Source organism: Amphiura filiformis, chromosome 9, assembly GCF_039555335.1.
Source record: "Amphiura filiformis chromosome 9, Afil_fr2py, whole genome shotgun sequence".
NCBI classification, from domain to species: Eukaryota; Metazoa; Echinodermata; class Ophiuroidea; order Amphilepidida; family Amphiuridae; genus Amphiura; species Amphiura filiformis.
Genome location: NC_092636.1, coordinates 42,520,180 through 42,540,847, shown reverse-complemented (window position 1 = coordinate 42,540,847; position 20,668 = coordinate 42,520,180). Strand labels below are relative to the sequence as shown.

General features: G+C 36.1%; 1 protein-coding gene across 1 annotated transcript in view; it reads right to left on the bottom strand.

The window, feature by feature from the left end:
- Positions 1–13,828: 13,828 nt before the first annotated feature.
- LOC140161017 (gem-associated protein 5-like) overlaps positions 13,829–20,668 on the bottom strand; it is a 52,472-nt gene continuing 45,632 nt past the window's right edge. The window contains exon 25 of the mRNA XM_072184399.1: positions 13,829–19,406. Coding sequence (XP_072040500.1) covers positions 19,215–19,406 — 192 coding nt within the window. The 3' untranslated portion in view covers positions 13,829–19,214. The remainder of the gene's footprint in view (positions 19,407–20,668) is intronic.

The following is a 20,668-nucleotide window of genomic DNA, read 5'->3' as shown; positions in this document are numbered from 1 at the left end:
TAAGAGTTGGTTACTAAATATAATTTTCTCTTGCCTGAGATTCTTGTACGTATATTAGCTCAGAATGAGTGGAGGGAAGGCCAAAGCGGTGTTCACGAGGAGCGTCTTCTTGTCTTGAAGCAATGCTAATTTCATTCTATAAATAGAATCAATCTTAGATTCTGTTGCAGGTTATGATGACATCGCAAATACGTGCCAACATATAGCGATATTCAGGCTATTTACCACACATCAGTGTAACATATGTACGTCAAATTTGTTCAAATTGTACTTAATTAACCTGTTGTTAAAGTGCAAAAATTACTACTTCAAACCACTCGGTGAAAGATGAGAACCTTCAAACGCTTTCCTATACTACTTTAGTAAGTAACTCTAAAGACAGCTTGCTAATTTAAAAAGGCACAACATCTAATTTGGTCCCATAGTACTATCGGTGCCCTGATAGGTACCGATGGCTCTTTTCTATCGTACCCTGAACATTGCATAGTACATTCGGTTTTCATTTAAATGAAAAACGATAACACTATGCAGCACACCGACATCGCCCGGTTAATAATTACATTATACAGCAGAGACAGTGAAATGAATATCCGAGATCGATACACGTGAATGTACTATGCACGATTTGATATTCAGACGATAAATCTTTGGATACCGGGGTAGAAAATGATGAATATCTCCCGTTATTGATTTAGTCTAAGGAAGCCAGATTTTGTTCCTTGCACTATCTGTTCAACGGACATGATAGTCGTTAGCTAGCGTCTTGAGAAAGAAGCGTGCGTCTCGAACTCAAAAACTGACAAAAATATTCTGATTTTATATGTGCCGAACTATAGCGCAGCGTAGGCTAGTTGCACTCACTCCCGTGGAGGCAATCTAAAAGCAGATGACCATTGACCTCATCATGGCGTATACAGGCTCACTCACACACAGAGATGTCAATTACCAGGCTATTGTCAGTAGCCTTAGTCGGATGTCCCTCGGCTCATTTATATGCGCCTCAAAGGTCGGAACAAAATGGCCTAGCGTGACACTGTGTGCAGATGTTAATAAACCGGGTACCGATAGTGCTACACGACCAAAATAAGACGTGATGCCTAATTAAATCCAAGATATACCAGGCTTTAACCATTTTATAGTGTACGAAGGTTTTTTCATCCGGCATACTAAAACGCTTGTTTCCACCCAAATGATCTAAGCTAATCGTAGGTCCATCCTACGGTCATTTTAGTGAGTCAGACAACAATGTTTACCCGCAAACTTAACGAATCTAATCCGGGGTTAGAGAACACTTTACTTGGAACTAGCCTAATTATAACCTGAATTACCCAGTGATAGCACCAACCATCCAAAATTACCATGGGGTGAAGCCAGGTTTCTGCAGTAAAAACCATGATTTTAGTTTTGCTCTTGTAAACAAATGCTTTCATATTCAGAAGAAACCCCACGAGAAAATCGCATGTTCCTGTGATTTTTTGCCGAAAATTATGTTTTGCTTATAGAATTAAAAATTTGTCTTCAGAATTTGATGACCAATCTCAATGAAATTTGGTTGCAATAAAGTTAAAAGCACCCTCTTTTTGGGTGGAAACTGCAGCACAATTTGTTGCCTATGTGCAATTTGGATTACATAAAACCATTAAATTTCCATTTTTTATTACAAAATCGGTCATCAAATTACTTTTTCTCCAAAAGTTAACTACCAACGTCTACTAATTTTATGGTTTATAAAGCGAAGGATGCTTTTTATTCAAAACATATTTCCTCTGGCCTGAGATTCCTTATACATGTTATATAAGCTAATGGAGATTGTAGCCAAATGTAAAGACACGGGAGCAAGGCAAAGTCTCTTCTGTGACCTGCGGTTCTAATGCTAACTAGACCTTTCTTGTCTTGAAGCAATGTTGTTCATTTTCTTAGATGGTTAATTATAGCACCCAATTTAGGAACCCGTTCATGAGATAACCTGTGTGTTAACTTTGCGCCCAGGGTTTGCACCACTATATGCCACCACAGAAGCATTCAGGCAATTTCATACAGCTGTATAGCCAATGTACGTCAAATGTGTTCAAATTGTTTTCAAACTGTCGTTCAATATCAGTATTACTCTTTACACCAAGGTCGTTAAAAGTGCAACCATTACTATATTATGACACACTTGCTGACAGATGCGTGACTACAAGCAGTTTCTTATGCTACGTACTTGAACAAGTAACTGTGGGGATCTCTTGGGAATTCAAGCCACAAGATATACTATATGCTTTAAATACGCACATCAATTCACTCTGCTGGTCGATTATTCTATTTCACTAATAAAATAAGGCTCACGATGCATCAAAATTAACCAAAATTACACACAGGATTGCCTCTAAACACATGTCCAACTGACATAACAGCAAAATGCACAGCTTCCTGGACCACATTCACAGCCCAATAATTGGAACCCAGCAAAAGAAATCTGTGAGAATCGTTGAATAGATGATAATTTACAAAACGGTGCTGCTTTCTGCTTTTCAAGCACTTTAAGAAACAGGTCTTGTTCCACACTACTCCACTTACTCATTGGGAATTAAGGATCTTGTACGCATTCTCACAGTTTCTTTTTTGGCTCAGTGTATTAGCACGATTATGCTACTAACACCGCGGTGCACCGGTGCAAAGAACTTAATTTTGATGATTTTTACGATTAGCAAATCGCTGAATTAATAGGTCTATAAGCTGTGAATACAATGCATTAGCTCCTGGAATAATCAAACATGATGCGGCATCTGTTACCTTTATTCAAGGACTGTGTTCTGCCACGAAGGAAAGATACTTGTTGGTCGCCATAAGTGGACTGAGTTCTATACCAGAGATATGCTACAACGGATTCATTGAAGTTCAAAAAGTAGTTTCTTTGTCAAATATTAACCCAAAGTAAATGTGCACAACGACACACTGAGTGATACCTAATATTACTTAACCTATAAAAGTAACTAAAACACCCAACCCTATGACGCCGGCAACTTAACTCGTACCTTTAATGTTAAAATCAATGACTAATGATTTAGCGTCACTATTATTATCACCGTTTCCCTAACTGTCGTTACGACAAAAATATGCAGGCTTAACAGAGGAAGTTACTTGAGGGTGAATTGGCTAACAGGTTTTTATATATTACTTAGTAATATACCCCACCCACCCCGCATCTTTGAAATGACGGTAGTGTGCCTGTCATTAGCCCCATTTTTTCGAAGGTGAATACCAGATGACCTCCCCCTTTTTAAAAGTTATACCCGATGGAAACCCTGTTTTTAAATTTCGGCTACCAAAACTCTTTTTCCAGAATTTCGTCATTTAAAATGCCATAAAATAATACGGAATCTATCAAATTCTCTCATTTTTGTTAATTTGGCAAATTTAGAACAAAAATCGAAGTTTATCAATTTGTTCCAAAGGTTTCTACCCAATGACCCCATTTTAATCTTTTCTCTACTCAATTACCCCCCTTTTTTCCATTTTGTTATACCCAAACACCCCCTTTTTTAAAGCAACATTTTCGGTCCCTGCATACCCGTCACGTCACTTTATTGCACAGGTTTTGGTACGCGTTGGCTCTTGCCATAAAGTAATCAGGTTTTGTACACCCCTGTTCTGAAACAAATTCACAAGACCACTTCGAGTAGAAAAATATTCGGCTTTAGACACCTTAAATATCAAGCAAATTCCTTCAGAGCCTGCATTTGAAAACCATCACTACTATATGATGATGAGCAATTAGTGCCACCGGCAGGGTTTTGTGCTCAAGGAAATGTCTACAACGTACACGTAATTCACATTGCTCTCGGGCGTTACTCATAACTTCGTTTTAAAGATGCAATTTGGATCCATAAAACCACAAATTTAGGCCTCCGTAGGATCAATGATCGAAAGATTATGGCTATATTAGAACCTGGAGTTATATTTCAGTGTGAAATATCGTTGGATCAAATCCTTTATGGATAATAACGTGCACCTTTAAGCTAGCGATATCTACCTGTGCAGACTGGGTAATTGAATCACATAATACCTTTATTGAACTAAATCGTCGGGCTCCAAAGTAATAACATTTGTGCTTTTGAGTATTGTGTTTTTCTTGACATATTTTTCCCTTTTTCAATTTATAAAGGACAGGTTGATATATTGTAGGTTGTTGACATCAGAGTCTATATAACATGTCTTCAAACCATCTTCCTTTTCCTTTTTTATCTCTTTCCTGGTAATTCTAAATTGGAGGTTATTGACTTTGGAGGGATGCGAGAGGTCTTTGTATTGCTATTGCAGCAAATTTCACTCGATTTTTTGCAAAGTTAATGTTGTTTCTTTGTATAATGGTTACTTTTTGGTGGATGTAAATACAGGGTGAGTAAAAAAAGTGCAATAGAGCCAAGTCGAACTTTCCCATTATTGAAAGATTCTATAAATTCCACACTCAATAGTCACCTTCTGTAAAAATATGAAGTGAATCGCGGCTACCGTTTAATTTTTATGAGTCCTTTTGCTGCGATACCCAATTTCGTTATTGTACATGAGGTACCATGTATTTTGAATGAGAGCACACAATGCACGGTAAAGGCACCAGCTCTGAAACTGACTTTAACTTAAATAAGGTTGATTTTTGCGTTATTTAAATCATTTTTCTGTTCAAACAAACTTTCTAACATTACTTTTAGTCCTTCATACCTCACTCGACTCCAACTCCAGGTTTTTTTAATCCCAATATGTCTAACTTACTGGATATTTTGTAATTCACTCCACTTCAATTTGCGCGCATTTCATTATTTGACATTTGAAAAACCCGCCTACAAATTTGTATGTTTTTGATAGAGAATAAACATCTTAAAAGTAACGGTAAAATGAAAATAACAAGAAATAATGTTTCTTCTCTTTAAACAAGACCAATAACACTTTGGGTGTTCCATTTGATTTCAATGCCAATGAGGTTAAGAAAATGGCAGTTGTTCTAAATCTACCTTACATAGAGTGGGCTGACATTCAAATTTAAGATGTCTCTTGGACAAATATAAAAATTGGGTATCGCTATAAAATGTGTCATAAAAACAAAACGGTAAATATTAATTCCTTGATTTTTTCACACAAGGTCACTAATGGATATATTATTTGTAAAATGTTTTAAAACCTAAAAGGTTCACCTCGGTTCTTAAATAAAATGGATTCTTTTCTCTATTACACTTTTTTTTTCACCCTGTACAGGTTCATTTGTCCAAGATCAGGTAATATCAGACGTAATTGGAACACCTGTTTATTACAGACACCGTTTCTCGAAATTAAAATAGTGTAAATTGCAACTTCAATACAGCAATAATAGTTACTCTAAACAATAACTTTAATACTAGATGTAAGATGAGGAAAAGATTCAGTGCCCTGAGAATCTGATGATGTTTGCTCTTCATAACCATGATAACAGAGCATTTGTTTTACTTTCGTTAGCCAATCCAGTTCGCCAAAAACATGTACTTCACATGGTTAGTTGTGCTGGTTGTCACTATATGTGAAGGGATGTGCGATAATTACATGTACCTCTGGTGGTGAATTCTCAAAATGGGTTGGCAAAATTCTTTTTACTTCGGTCATCTATTATACCCACCCACTTTGTCACTAAAAGTCGGACCTATTGCACAGAAATGTTTTGGAACGCTTTGGCTCTTGCCATAAAAGGTAATCAGGTTTTGTACACCCCTGTTCTAAAACAAATTCACATGACCACTAAAATATTCGGCTTTAGACACCTTAAATATCAAGCAAATTCATTCCTTGCGTCACTTCAGTGTGAAATATCGTTGGATCCAATCCTATACATATAATGACGTGCACCTTTAAGCTAGCGATATCTACCTGTGCAGTATCGGTAATTGAATCACATAATACCTTTATTGAACTAAATCGACGGGCTCCAAAGTAATAACATTTGTGCTTTTGAGTATTGTGTTTTTCTTGAAATATTTTTCCCCTTTTTCAATTTATAAAGGACAGGTTGATATATTGTAGGTTGATGCTATAACAGTATATATCTTTTACTACTGGATTTGATATAATGAACCTTCAAAACCATTTTAACAACAATCAAGATGAACTTGTTCAAAAAAAAAAAGTATAAAACTGAGTTGAAAGGGATAAAACAGTATAAAACTGAGTTGAAAGGTCTTAAGGGTGAAGGTGCTATTGATCAATCGTTATATTATAAGCTTTCTCCCACTGCTTGTAACAAACCCAAGTTGTATGGTCTGCCTAAAATCCACAAAAAGGATGCCCCGCTTAGACCTATTGTGTGTAGCATCGGCTCAGTGACCCATGACATTGCTTGGTTTGTAGCGGACATTATTTCACCACTTGTCGGCAAGTCGGAACATCACGTTCAGAACACTCAAGATTTTGTGGAGCTAGTCAAGGACTTGCATGTGGATGAGGATGAGTCGCTGGTTTCCTACGATGTTTCAGCTATGTTTACCAGCATCCCGATTGATAGTGCTTTAGTTGCCATCAAACGCGCTCTCGAGGAGGACGACACTTGGAAAAACCGGACTTATCTGAACATTGATCAAGTTCTCAGACTGCTTGAATTCTGCCTCTCCACAACTTACTTCGTGTTCGACGACCAATTTTACAAGCAATGTCATGGCGCGGCAATGGGTTCAGCTTGCTCGCCCTTGGTTGCGAACCAATTCATGGAACGTTTTGAGAAGGAAGCTTTAAAATCCGCTCCTTGTCCACCGAAAATTTGGCTTCGTTACGTCGACGATACTTTCGTGGTGTTAAAGACTGATAAAATTCAGGAGTTTACTGATCACATCAACAGCGTAGACACTGACATCAAATTCACCATCGAACCTGAGAACAATAAACAACTTCCGTTCTTTGATACTCTTAACACACGAAAGGAAGACGGTAACTTAAAGGTACAAGTATACCGCAAACCCACGCATACGGACCAGTATTTGCACTTTGAAAGCCACCATCCACTTCAACACAAACTTAGCGTGGTCAAAACACTGTTCCATAGAGCGGATAATATCGTCACCGAGAAGGAGGATCGCGATCAGGAACTTTCGCATATAAAGGGTGCGCTTTCCAGATGTGGATACGAGAACTGGACTTTTTCTAAAGCTACTCAGAAAAAGAAGCCAAAAACCAACAGCACTGCAGTCACATCTGGCTCTGGCTTTAAAAGAAAGCCGCCCCTCACGCTTCTCCCATATGTGAAAGGAGTTTCAGAGAAACTCAAGCGCATTTTGGCACTTACAACGTTCAGACTGCTTTTAAACCGCGCAGTACACTCCGTCAACAGCTTGTTGCTCCGAAGGACAAGTCCAAGATTGTAGATCAATCAGGTGTGGTGTACCGTATTCCGTGTTCGGACTGTGAGAGTGTGTACATCGGTGAGACTGCACGGGCTTTGGGTGATCGTCTGAAAGAACACACGTCACAAAGCAAAAGTGCAGTCAAGAGCTCTGCTGTCGCAGAACATCTTAAGAACACTCCCCCAATATCAAGATTGTTAAAGGAAATCTGTACCATATAAACTAATCAATGGCTATATAGTTGCAGTAATAATAAAAACGACAAACAGTAAAAGTCCCAAGCTTATATACGTCCAAATAAAGGAGAAATTCTTAATTCCTTACGACAATCAGCGATCAGTTTGTAATCCCTGGTGGCGGCCATATTGATACCCGATGTATTTTACTACGCTGTAACGGTACCCCGATTTTTAAACCAGCGAAATCTGTGCCACGAGCCTCGTCCCTCGTGAACTTTGGTGACACGAAGCGAATACTACCAAAGTTCAGATTCAACATTCGTTCAAAAGAAAACGCAACAATTTTTACCCATAAAACTACAGAAGAACATAAAAAAATGTATTTTAAGTAATATTTATGATCAACAATGTCTTTTGAGAACGAAAAGTAAAAACAGCACTAAAAACCAAAATTCGCTGTGGGGGTTGCGAATGCCATAGCAACACACGCTCGCCGCGGGTCTGTGTGAAAGGTTACACTACCGCTTGTGGCAGAAAGGATTCGCAAGCAGCTATCATGGCGGCTTCCATGAATCGCAGAAACGAAGGATTAAACGTGCTTTTTCTTTGTTAGGAATATTCCGAAATTCATATAGACCGTCTGGTATGTTTAATTTAGGGGTATATAACTATATTAGCCATTGATTAGTTTATGGTACAGATTTCCTTTAAGAAGGAAAGCAAGTTCCTAAATCGCAAGATAAAGGAGTCCATAGCCATCAGACAGGAAAAACAAGTCAAGCTCAACAGAGACGGGGCCGGGATCTTCCGAGAATTTACGACTGTCTTCTAGAAACACCAAAATCATCCAAGTGTGAAGAAGACAGTCAGCCAGTCATTACTGCCTGAGGATGGTAACAGTTAGTTACCGAAAATATTAGCAGGTAAATATTCATTTATTTGCCTTCAGTTTCCGTTGAAAGTTTTAAAATTTTCTTGGTTATATTGTAGGTTGTTGACATCAGTCTATATAACACGTCTTCAAACCATCTTCCTTTTCCTTTTTTATCTCTTTCCTGGTAATTCTAAATTGGAGGTTATTGACTTTGGAGGGATGCGAGAGGTCTTTGTATTGCTATTGCAGCAAATTTCACTCGATCTTTTGCAAAGTTAATGTAGTTTTTTTGTATAATGGTTACTTTATGGTGGATGTAAATACAGGGTGAGTAATAAAAAGTGCAGAGCAAAGAATCGATATTTATGCAATGGTCACCTTCTGTGAAAATATGAAGTGAATCGAGACTACCGTTTAATTTTTATGAGTCCTTTTGCTGCGATACCCAATTTCGTTATTTGTACATGAGGTACCGTGTATTTTGAATGAGAGCACACAATGCACGGTAAAGGCACCAGCTCTGAAACTGACTTTAACTTAAATAAGGTTGATTTTTGCGTTATTTAAATCATTTTTCTGTTCAAACAAACTTTCTAACATTACTTTTAGTCCTTCATACCTCACTCGACTCCAACTCCAGTTTTTTTTAATCCCAATATGTCTAACTTACTGGATATTTTGTAATTCACTCCACTTCAATTTGCGCGCATTTCATTATTTGACATTTGAAAAACCCGCCTACAAATTTGTATGTTTATGATAGAGAATAAACATCTTAAAAGTAAAGGTAAAATGAAAATAACAAGAAATAATGTTTTTTCTCCTTAAACAAGACCAAGGGCAATAACACTTTGGATGTTCCATTTGATTTCAATGCCAATGAGGTTAAGAAAATGGCAGTTGTTCCAAATCTACCTTATACATAGAGTGGGCTGACATTCAAATTTTAGATGTCTCTTGGACAAACATTAAAATTGGGTATCGCTATAAAATGTGTCATAAAAACAAAACGGTAAATGTTAATTCCTTGATTTTTTACACAAGATCACTAATGGATATATTATTTGTAAAATGTTTTTAAACCTAAAAGGTTCACCTCGGTTCTTAAATAAAAATGGATTCTTTTCTCTATTGCACTTTTTTTACTCACCCTGTACAAGTTCATTTGTCCAAGATCAGGTAATAATATCAGACGTAATTGGAACACCTGTTTATTACAGACACCGTTTCTCGAAATAAAAAGAGTGTAAATTGCAACGTCTATTTTCAATACAGCAATAATAGTTGCTCTAAACAATAACTTTAATACTAGATGTAAGATGAGGAAAAGATTCAGTGCTCTGAGAATCTGATGTTTGCTCTTCACAAGAGAGGATTTGTTTGACTTTCGTTAGCCAATCTAGTTCGCCAAAACACGTACTTCACATTACAATAATATTCACGACAAGGTTTGGTTGTATACTGTTTGTCACTATAGGGGAAGGGATGTGCGATAATTACATGTACCTCTGGTGGTGAATTCTCAAAATGGGTAGGCAAAATTCTTTTTAATTCGGTCTTCAATTATATCCACCACTAGGTTGTTGACATCAGAGTCTATATATCATGTCTTCAAATCATCTTCCTTTTCCTTTTTTTATCTCTTTCCTGGTAATTCTAAATTGGAGGTTATTGACTTTGGAGGGATGCGAGAGGTCTTTGTATTGCTATTGCAGCAAATTTCACTCGATCTTTTGCAAAGTTAATGTTGTTTATTTGTATAATGGTTACTTTTTGGTGGATGTAAATACAAGTTCATTTGTCCAAGATCAGGTAATAATATCAGACGTACTTGAAACACCTGTTTATTACAGTTTCTCGAAATCAAAATCATTGTAAATTGCAACTTCCTTTTCAAAACAGCAATAATAGTTAGGCCTACTCTGAACATTAACTTTAAGGCTGATGAGAAAAATATTCAGTGCTCTGGGTATCTGATGATGTTTGCTCCTTCTAACAGATGATTGTACATTTTATTTTACTTTCTTTATCCAAACCAGTTCGCCATAACACGTAGTTCACTAATATTTTTATATTCACAAGGGGTGGTTGTATACTGTTTGTCACCAGGTGAAGGGATGTGCGATAATTACATGTACCTCTGGTGGTGAATTCTCAAAATGGGTTGGCAAAACTCTTTCCCCCGGCCCTGCCCCCCACCCCACCACCCTGATATTCCCAATAATGTTTGCCCTCCTGTCCGATTTTGGTGAACGTTTGGTCTAATCGTGTGATGCGAGCAAAGCAATCAGGAAGTTGCATATTTGATCAATTTCAATCTGCTGTGTTTCTTCAACTTTTTCGGGCCTAAACAATCTCTGCTAAAACATGCTTGTCAAAAAATGCCCACCCCCTTCAGACTGCAAGGAATTGGTGCCCCTCCCACCAAGAACAAAAACAACAACGGGGTACACATAATATTTGCATATACAAGGTGTCCCATAAAAAGGTTATATGTAGAAATTGGACCGTATTTTGCGATACAACAAAAAGATGTAATTTTCTTAGGTATTATTAATTAATCCTTCTTGTAAGTGTTTGCGAAGTTTCAACTCCGTATCTTAAAAGAAACTTAACTTATGAGCGCAAGATGACAGGGGTGTCAAGAGTGGCTAACCATCAACATGATCAAACGAAAGTTGAACACAAGCATACTTTTGTTTTCACATGTTTTCTTTATTACATTTTATTTTTCTCTTGTTTTCTTAATGGCTGATAAACTTATTGCACTAAAGAAACATATTGACAAATTAAATATTGCACATCTGAAATTAAATCAGTTCAAGAGCTTCTTGACTTTTAGTGGTAACAAATAACTGAACAACAAAGGAAAATGGTCCTTAAACATGTTATCAGCACATTTTTTGTGAAGGCAAATTCTGCACGCTGTATCTCCCGTCATCATCATGATAAAATTAATAACGATCTTAGCATATACTCTCGAAATAAAATTGAACAAGTTTAATTCTCTGTTCAACAGAATAAAATACTGCATCTTCTTCCATGTTACTGCTGGCCCTATTCAAATGACCCGCCAAATGAATTGCGAACCTCGTGTTGCTTTATGTCACGTCACGTACATGGTAAACAGCGTGCTCAGGAATGTGTGGAATGCGGATAAATATGCATGTTGTGAACTTGACATTCACAGGAGTACTAGTAAAGGGTATATAGATTATGTCATGAATAAATTGGTTGACGTTAACTCAGATTATTTTCCAAAACCTACATGTAACCTTTTTTTGGGACACCCGGTATGTTAATTAGTCTTATTTGTGGAAAGAAGTCACCATATTAAATATCTGTACAGCCGTTTTATCCAGAATTACCGGGCAAACTCAAACCTCTCAACATATTTTTAAGCACGTTTTGGTTTGGTCAAAACGTTTTAGTAACATTACTTTAAAATGTCCATGTCAAAATGTTATTGCAAAATGACAAACATTTTTGCAAAATATTTTGTCAACCGTTAAAAAAATTAATATTTTGCATCCAGTTTTCAAAATGCTATTAAAACGTTTCATATCCTTTATAACCAAAAATTTAACCGTTTGTTGGGTGATTGTCTGTAACATAATGCGTTTTGACTCAGAGGACTGCCAGTATATTAGTTTACAAGTCTAGTCGTAATCTCTTCAGTCTGTTGCAAGTTCTTCACTGATTTCCTGCAACTGCGAGAATTACAATAAAAACACTTCGGTCTGTTTATAATAAATCACTTGATGTACCTAATTGGCATCAGATAAGTAATAGATTGGATTTCAATATCAACATGAAGCTATAGAAGCTCTTTTTTAACTTAAAAAAATGATATGACCGTGGGCGGTGGCAAAACCCATGGGCAATTCCAAGCAAACAGGGACACGACTCAAAACGTGAAAAATACTTTAAAATTAAACTACAAGTTCTACAATATTAAATTTGGTATCAAATGAAAATCATGTTGTTTTGCAGTTTACATTGGTGCATGTTTACCATGAATTTTCTTTGAAAACCTGTTTTTGGCCAAATTTGTTACTTTTCTTAGTGAAAAAAGACCTATATTTTGGATCTCTTTGCCCATCTTCATGAAGGTTTATTTCATGTTTTTTTTTTTTTTTTTTTTAATTGCTCAATGAAAATTGAAATTGACATATTCTATGGTGTTTTTTATGCTTTTGTTTGTTTGTTAATGTATTAATTAATTAATTCATTTCCATCTCTTTGGGCGGACAAACTGTAGCACCAGTTACCGTAGCACATGTTACCATATTTTGCAAGCAAATGTAAAAGGTACATCTTGTTAGGGTATATCAAGATGAACGTCAACATACTTATCATATAATCAATTAGGCTTTAGTGTTTTCTTTGTTTTAGGACACCATCAAAATAAATATGAGTAATTTTTTATCATGATCTCTAACATGAGTTACCATTTTTCACAGCTGTTCCATATGTACAATAGTTGATACTTTCATTTAGCAATACTATCATCTAGCCTTGAATGTTTGGTATTAAAATACAAAAACAAATCCACTAAAATGACTTCAAAAGCTGGAGCATAAAGTTTGTAAAAGGATGCCCAAAAGTGTAGCACGAGTTACCATGGAATGCCCCCATGCAAAATGTAGAAAACTATCATTAAACATTATGTCCTGGTCTTGACCATAAAGGGCACCTTTTCATCTCTCAAGGAGGTTTCACTATGGTCAAGACGAAGAATTTGATTGAGATTTACGACTAGGATATTTTGACCTTCTGGCGATGTCAACCGTGAGATTTTGTGTAGTGGATTTGATTAAAGCGCAAAAAGCGGGCAATAATGCGCGCGGGGCTTTGAGACAAACTATATACATTTGTATTGAATTAAGATGGCCTTATCACTATGCCAATTGGATCATGATTTTGAATTCTGAACCATGATCAAAATAATTACCAGTCTACCGCATGTACAATCATTGAGAGCCATTACATGGAGCTAAATACCCACATTGCTGGCAGTGTGTGAGCCAGTTATGTCATCCAGTTATCAGGGAGTTATGTAACCACATCTCTGGCCAATTCAGCATCGAAGTGGTTACGTAATTCTCTTGGTTACCGGATCACGCTACTTTGGTATGCCTTCGAGTGCCATATACTTTATGTGGTGATCATTTCGATCTTGGTTCATTACTCTAGCGCGTGATCCCGTTGACATAGTAACATTACGTAACTTCGATACTGAATTGCAATGAATTGCCTCAAGTGACTTCCCCTTGCTTCTTCATTCATACTTGTCACACTGAAGCAATGTAATTCGAGGTTATTGCGATAACTTACTTAATAGGTTGACAGCTTTGGACTGTAGACACATCTTATGAATTGTACACTGTATATCTAAATTACATTCTGTGTAGTTGGTCAATGAAATTCACATCTCTAGTAACTCAAGCAGGCCTTTAATGTACATAACCAGTATTCATTTGTGAGGGGGTGATTGGACCTTTTGGGAATTGTGTTCCTTCAAAAAAGGGCTGATTTTAAACATTTTTACAGAATAAAGTGACCTTTGTATTCGGATTGGCATGAGGGGTTCATCGCAACCCCGTCCCTGGCTTTGCACTCAAAAGCTAATTATTTGATTTTATACTATGTATACATTTAAATGACATTCAGTGAAGTTGTTCAAAGAAATTCACACCTACAGTCGCTAAATAGGTCATTATCTTTTATTCAGCGTATAAATTGTCCACTGTAAACATAAGACATGCAGTGAAGTTGGTCAATTGAAATTTGCATGTCTAAGTCACTCTATCTTTTAAACTCATCTTATGAATTGTATATTGTATATTTAAATTGGTCAGGCGAAAGATGGCAGCAGCATAAGACCAAATTAGGGAGCGAAAAACCAAATACATAAGTAAATATTATATATAAACGAGGGATGCACAGATTTCTGAAATTTAATGGTTGGGTACCGGGCATATTGGTAATTATATAATACAACCAAAGTAGTAGCTGGAGGAGGGGGAGAAGAAAAACTACCAATACAAATAAAAGGGTCCACTTTTTTCTGTAAAACATTGAAAATCAGCCCTTTTTTGAAGGAAAAATTCAAAAAGTCCACTTTTTCCACAAAAAAAAAAATGAAATCAGCCATCAGCCCTTTTTGAAGAAAAAATTCACAAGAGATCCAGATGGACTCATTTTCTTGGTTTGGCTAAGCTTGTATTTTATTCAGAGCTGATGAACATCTATTTCATAATACTTCAGAAACTTATTGTTCATATCTTCTTTAAAGATGAATTTACACTAATATTGCCCTTGCAACAAAACTTCCCTCTTATTTCAGACAGTTGCCATCACTTGCCTCAAGGCGACAAGCTGATAACAGATGGACTCATTTTTACTAGCTTGGTCAAGCTTCTATTTTATTGACTGAGCTAATGAGCATCTATATCACAAGGGTACTTCAGAAACTTACACTTTACATACAGCTGAATTTACACTAACAATGCTGCTGCAAAATAAGAATTGACTATTTCACGCAATTGCAACCAATAATTGCCTCAAGCGACTAGTCAGTGGATATTTCTTAATACTCTGCGTGCTAGCCATAGGCTTCAACATAAAAAGTATAAGTTTTTGAGATATTTTCTCAAATTATCAAGTTATCTTAAGAACCACTGAACCAATACTAGGCTTGTTTGTACTCATTTTAATGCATTTTTCATGCTGATTCCAAATATGGTCATAAAAATGTACAATTCTGAAATTTTCGAATTTTTGAACAAAATGTGAAACTTGTCATCTGCAGCCGACACCTGTTGGGAGAGTTAACTCATACTTGTCACAAGCAATCCAATTTGAGATCATTGTAATTCCTGACGCAACAGGTGACAGCTCTGGGCAATTTAACTTGCTACATCTTATGAATTGTGTATTGTATATTTAAATGACATCCAGTGTAGTTGGTCAATGAAATAGGCTGTTCCAGTTGAAAAACATACACCCTGTATGGAAGACATGACCTTTATCTCAAACAGGGAGTGGGGCGTTTAAATGGAGTTACCTGAAAAAGTGACTCCATTTGAAATCTATACCCCCTGTGTGTGAGATTATGGTTAGGTCTTTCTTATAGGGTGTATGGATTTCAACTGGTATAGCCCAATTCACATGTCTAGTCATTCAACAGTTTCATTTAAACTCAGCAAAAATGCAACTGATTCTTAGCTGCTAGAGAGTTCAATCTTTTTTTGCTCAAAAAAAAAAAAAATCCCCAAAACAAGTTAAGTTGCTGGCTAGTTTAATCATTTTAAAGGAGTATTTCGTGATCCTAGCATCCTATTTTTATGACATTTTTCAGTTGATATCCACATAAAAAGCTTATTCCCAAAATTTCAGTTGATTACTATTTTGTGTTTGCAAGCTTGTGCATCACACTGCTCCATAAACAATGTGTTGTGATTTTGTTCTGGTGTACCAGAACGTAATTCAAATTTCACAATATTTTTGCTAAACAAATTAATCTGCAAGAAATTTTTGAATTATAAACATTACATAGCCAGAGGTATCAAGTGGCATAAAAATCTCAACTTTTTTGGAGAAAAGTGGGAGGATGATGCTGTGGATCACGAAATGCCCTTTTAACTTTAAACAAACCAGATCTATAATGTGCCCCAAACTGAACCAATCTGGCTAAACATTGTAGTTGTGAAATTGAGATAAACACATAATTAGGGAGCAAATAAAATACATCACTCCTCAGAAGTGACAGTCACGCTTAAAGAAAAAAGCCTGCCAGAGCAGTTCTTCTGGGGTGAACCAAACCTGCTTGGTTATCAAATTAATCAGTGACAATTGACAAGTGACTTAGCTAATGCCATGCTTATGTGTGTGCAATGAAGTTTTCACACTTTGACAGTTTTATACAGGTTCCTTTGTTTTTAAATTTAGTTTTTAGTTTCCTTACATTGAACTTTTCACAAAAGAATATATTTGAGCATTGTTATTTTCACGGTAACAGCTTGGAATGCGAAAATGATTGTAGGGTGAAAATTTCAACTTATACAGTACTCTATTTGTAAAAATCTAAAAGTTCAATCTCCGAAATAAATGTGTTTGAAAACTTAATCCAATTCCCATGTTTTTCCTTCTGTACTCTGCATTATATGAGAGTCACTGGCAACCAAGAATTATAATAGTGTTACCTCTGTGTTCATCTTTTATATGCCCCCTCTTCTTTCCTCACCAACAATGTTAGGAGATAATTATGGTGAAGATGAGCACATTGTGCATGCCAACAACGTACAGGGGTAGATGGGGGACCATTGCCAATAACGCCATTCAAATCTTTGAAAAAAAATTTGTAAGTTGCAGGATTTCAGCAATAGATAACCTGGATACAAGCCAAATTGATGATAATATCTCAAAGTTCAAAATTGCATTCCTCATTTGGATATCAGATTGAGTAACATTTTGGAATTGATTTGGCACTTCTTAAAAGTTAGGTAAGTACAAAAATTCATTTTTTTTTTAGATTTAAATAAAATCAGTTTCAGGCAGATAGTACAGGCTATATAAAAATGATTGGAACCCATCAATTTTGATGTTTATTGAAAAGCCACTTCCAAATGCAATAATTGTGACATACTCTTGAATTTCCAGAATATATTGTTTATGATTTGTTATACAATTAATCTACAAATCATTTGGATCTTATGTTGCATTTTGATGCACCAGACTCATCCATTATCAATGAAAACTGATGTGTATCAATCATTTTGATACAGCTGGAACAGTAGCTACGAAGATATAATGGGCTATTCCATTGAAAATCCACATTTCCTGTGTAGAAGATTTTGGAAATATCTTCCACAGGGAGAGTATGAATATCAAATGGAATTAACACATTAGGCAGCTCTATTTGAATTTCATACGCCCTCAGAGAAAGATTCAACATGAATCTTCCACAGAGGCAGGGTGAGTTTCAAATGGAACTGCCTAAAGTGTTCAATCCATATGTAATTCATATTCCCTCTGCTGAAGCTATTTCCAAAATCTTCCACAGGGGGAGTGTGGATTTTAAATAGAATAGCCCAATGCATTACCAAAGGATCAATAATCAATTATAGGTCGATTTGATCAAATGTCATGTCTATTGCACAAAATATGTAAATAACCCTCTTTGGGAGTGTACATCAGAACATCAGTTTATAATTTTTATAAACTTGTAATTTTCATATCTAACCTATTCTGCACTGATTTATCAATAAATATTTGTGATTTGAGGCACATGTTATATTACTGTAAATTCTGACAATAAAAAATATTGTAAAATCACATTTCATATTTTGGTTTTCCCGCCACCTAAATGAAACAAACTTTTTTATCTGTTACATAGATCTGAATTTGTCAAATGATTCTTTTTTGTTTTACATTTTGATCGTTATCAAATTTGTTTGATCATATTAACAAAGTAGTTAGCAAACCTTGCCCTTTATGCAGACTTGTGCTGATGCCTGCAAGCTGCCACCATCTCCTTGCCATTATAAATCTGCCACTGATCCATATGAAATGTAATCATGCAAAATGAGTCAAAATGGCATAAATATTTCATTTGCGATACGACCAAAGTAAGCTTATGGACTTTATTTTTGTTATTCCTCACCTGCTCATATTTTGGTATTCAACATCAATAGTTTTCATCAAATTGCAGTTTTTAGATTGTGTAAATCAAGGCAAAGATCTCAATAAACAAGTCTGTTTCAAGAGGAGCATGCATCCTTACTGTTGGCTGGTTTTTTTCTGCATTATAATCTTTTTTCCCATTAAAAAAATCAAATACTGGCCTGTGTGTTATCCAAGATTATGAGCCAATGAAAACAAACCTTATTTAACATGTTTAAAAAAGGGATACATAATATTAAACGCTTCAAACAGCTTGCTTTCTTCAAATCAAATGTTAAAAGAATAACAAAGGTTAAAACACTTTTCTTGCTGACAGGTGTTGAGGAAAAAAGGACAAATTCAACACCTGCCACTGGACACAGACTTGTTTACTTTTTACCAAATAAAAAAAATTTGAATATAGTCAATATGAGGCAGGGTTTAGTACATTGGGCGATTCCAGTTAAAATCCATACACCCCCTGTGGAAGTCATGACCTTAATCTCCCACACAGGGAGTGTGAATTTCAAATGGAGTTACCGGAATGGGTGACTCCGTTTGAAATATAACACCCCCTGTGTGGGAGATTAAGGTCAGGTTTTCCATAGGGGGTGTATGTATTTCAACTTACTAGGCCATGTCACTCTGTATGATGCAATCAGTGTTGCCAAAACTTTTCAGTGTCAAGGCGCGGCGCATTGACTCGCCAGGCTACGGTAAAGGATTCTCAAGTAGCCCAATTTTTTAAGCTTCCAAAAAAGCGTCCAATACCGGATATTTGGGCGGATTTTCCCAAATTTAGAACGCAAAACACCCAATTGGGCGGAAAAGCACTTCACTTTAAAACTTCCGGTACTTACTGGGAAGTTACTGACCGATCAATAAATGCTCACAAAACCCATTGTAATTGCAATTTGGAGCTTCAGAGACTCAAAACTTTTATAAATCAGCTAAATTGAAAGGAAAATACATCAAATTACTGCCGCGGCCTGAGACTGGCAAAACTAGCCCAATTTTAGGCAAGTAGCGGCATGCTTTTTGCAGTAGCGGCAAGTGATCGCCAAGTAGCCCAATTGTGCGCCTAAGGCACGGCGTTGGCATCACTGGATGCAATTTGATGTTTGTTCAGCTGCATGTCCAGTTCTCATCATCACAGACCTATTTTACAAGGTACTTTGCAAACTTGCGCTTCATCTGTTCAGTCAGGCTGTGCTGGTGTCCCCATGTGGCTATCTTACTGCGTAAATCTGATAGTTGTCCATGTGATTCCCCTTTGCTTACTCTAGCTGCTTGCTTGGTAAAGTATACCAACGTCATTGCGCTGGATACGGGCTCTGGAAATGGGTGCTCCTAGGAGAGAGATCATACATACATACATGCAATGAGTACAGATATACTGTATCACTCCAAGTGGATTGAGAAACAGTGTTGGTCTTCATTGATGGATTTGGGGGCAAAATTTTCCATGAATATCATGACCCATAAGAAAAACAGTAAACATGTTGGGGTGCCATTATTTCATATTTTTTGAAAAACAAAGGCACTTTTAAAAATTATTCACTCAGAAAGTGGATCAGTATTATACTGACAATGAATGTCAAAACAACACTTGAAATCAAATGCTATTACTGATGTTACATATACCTTATTAGGATGTGGTACATTAATTTTGGGGTACCATTATTTCATATTATTTTTGAGAAACAAGGGCACTTGAATCATACAATCATAAAATGGATGAGTCTTACTGACAATGACTGTTAAAACAATATTGGAAACAAATTCTACTATTGATGTTATTGATTATATGATTGGTACACACCTTAGTGGCAACTTCATGTCGATACTTATAAAATATTTTCACTAACTTACCGTATTGGTCCGAGTATAGTCCCACCCGCTTTTTATGTGAACATTTTTCACAATTGGGGGTGGGATTATACTCAATTTCAAAAAAAAAGCATTCAAATTCAATGCATTTTGAAATCATTAATAGAGTATGACATGAATACAAATTATCAATTTTCATATTAAAAATACAAAATATCTTGAAATTTTTTTTTTTTTTTTTTTTACAATTTCTGAAATTTTTCAAAAATGGGGGTGGGATTATACTCGAACGTGGGACTATACTCGGACGAATACGGTAATTTAGGAAAAGCTATTTAGGAAAGGCTATTTCTGAGTGTAACCACAATTAAAGCTGCATTTATAATTTGTTTCACCTAAGTCTGGTACGTGTAGTGAGGTCAATGCTTTAAACGATTCCACTGCAAGAGTGCAGCCAAATTGCTCTTGAACATGAGATACTGGGTCCATTTCACTAAACTTTACAAAGCTTCGTAAGTCTCAAAATCAATTGTAACTTATGCCACATCGTAAACTACATTTCACTTTAAATGATTTACGATCTGTACTTTGTAAGTAATAAGAATTTACTGCTGGAACCCTTCATAAAGTTACAGGTAGTAAAGGGTATTTGTAACTTGTGAACATTTACTTGAGCTATGAAGGGTTAAAAGTTTAGTGAAATATACCCAATGTTAGCATGAGTGATTTGATACTGCAACCAGCAAAATATGCTTCACTGAGGTGTGACAAAGTATAAAGAA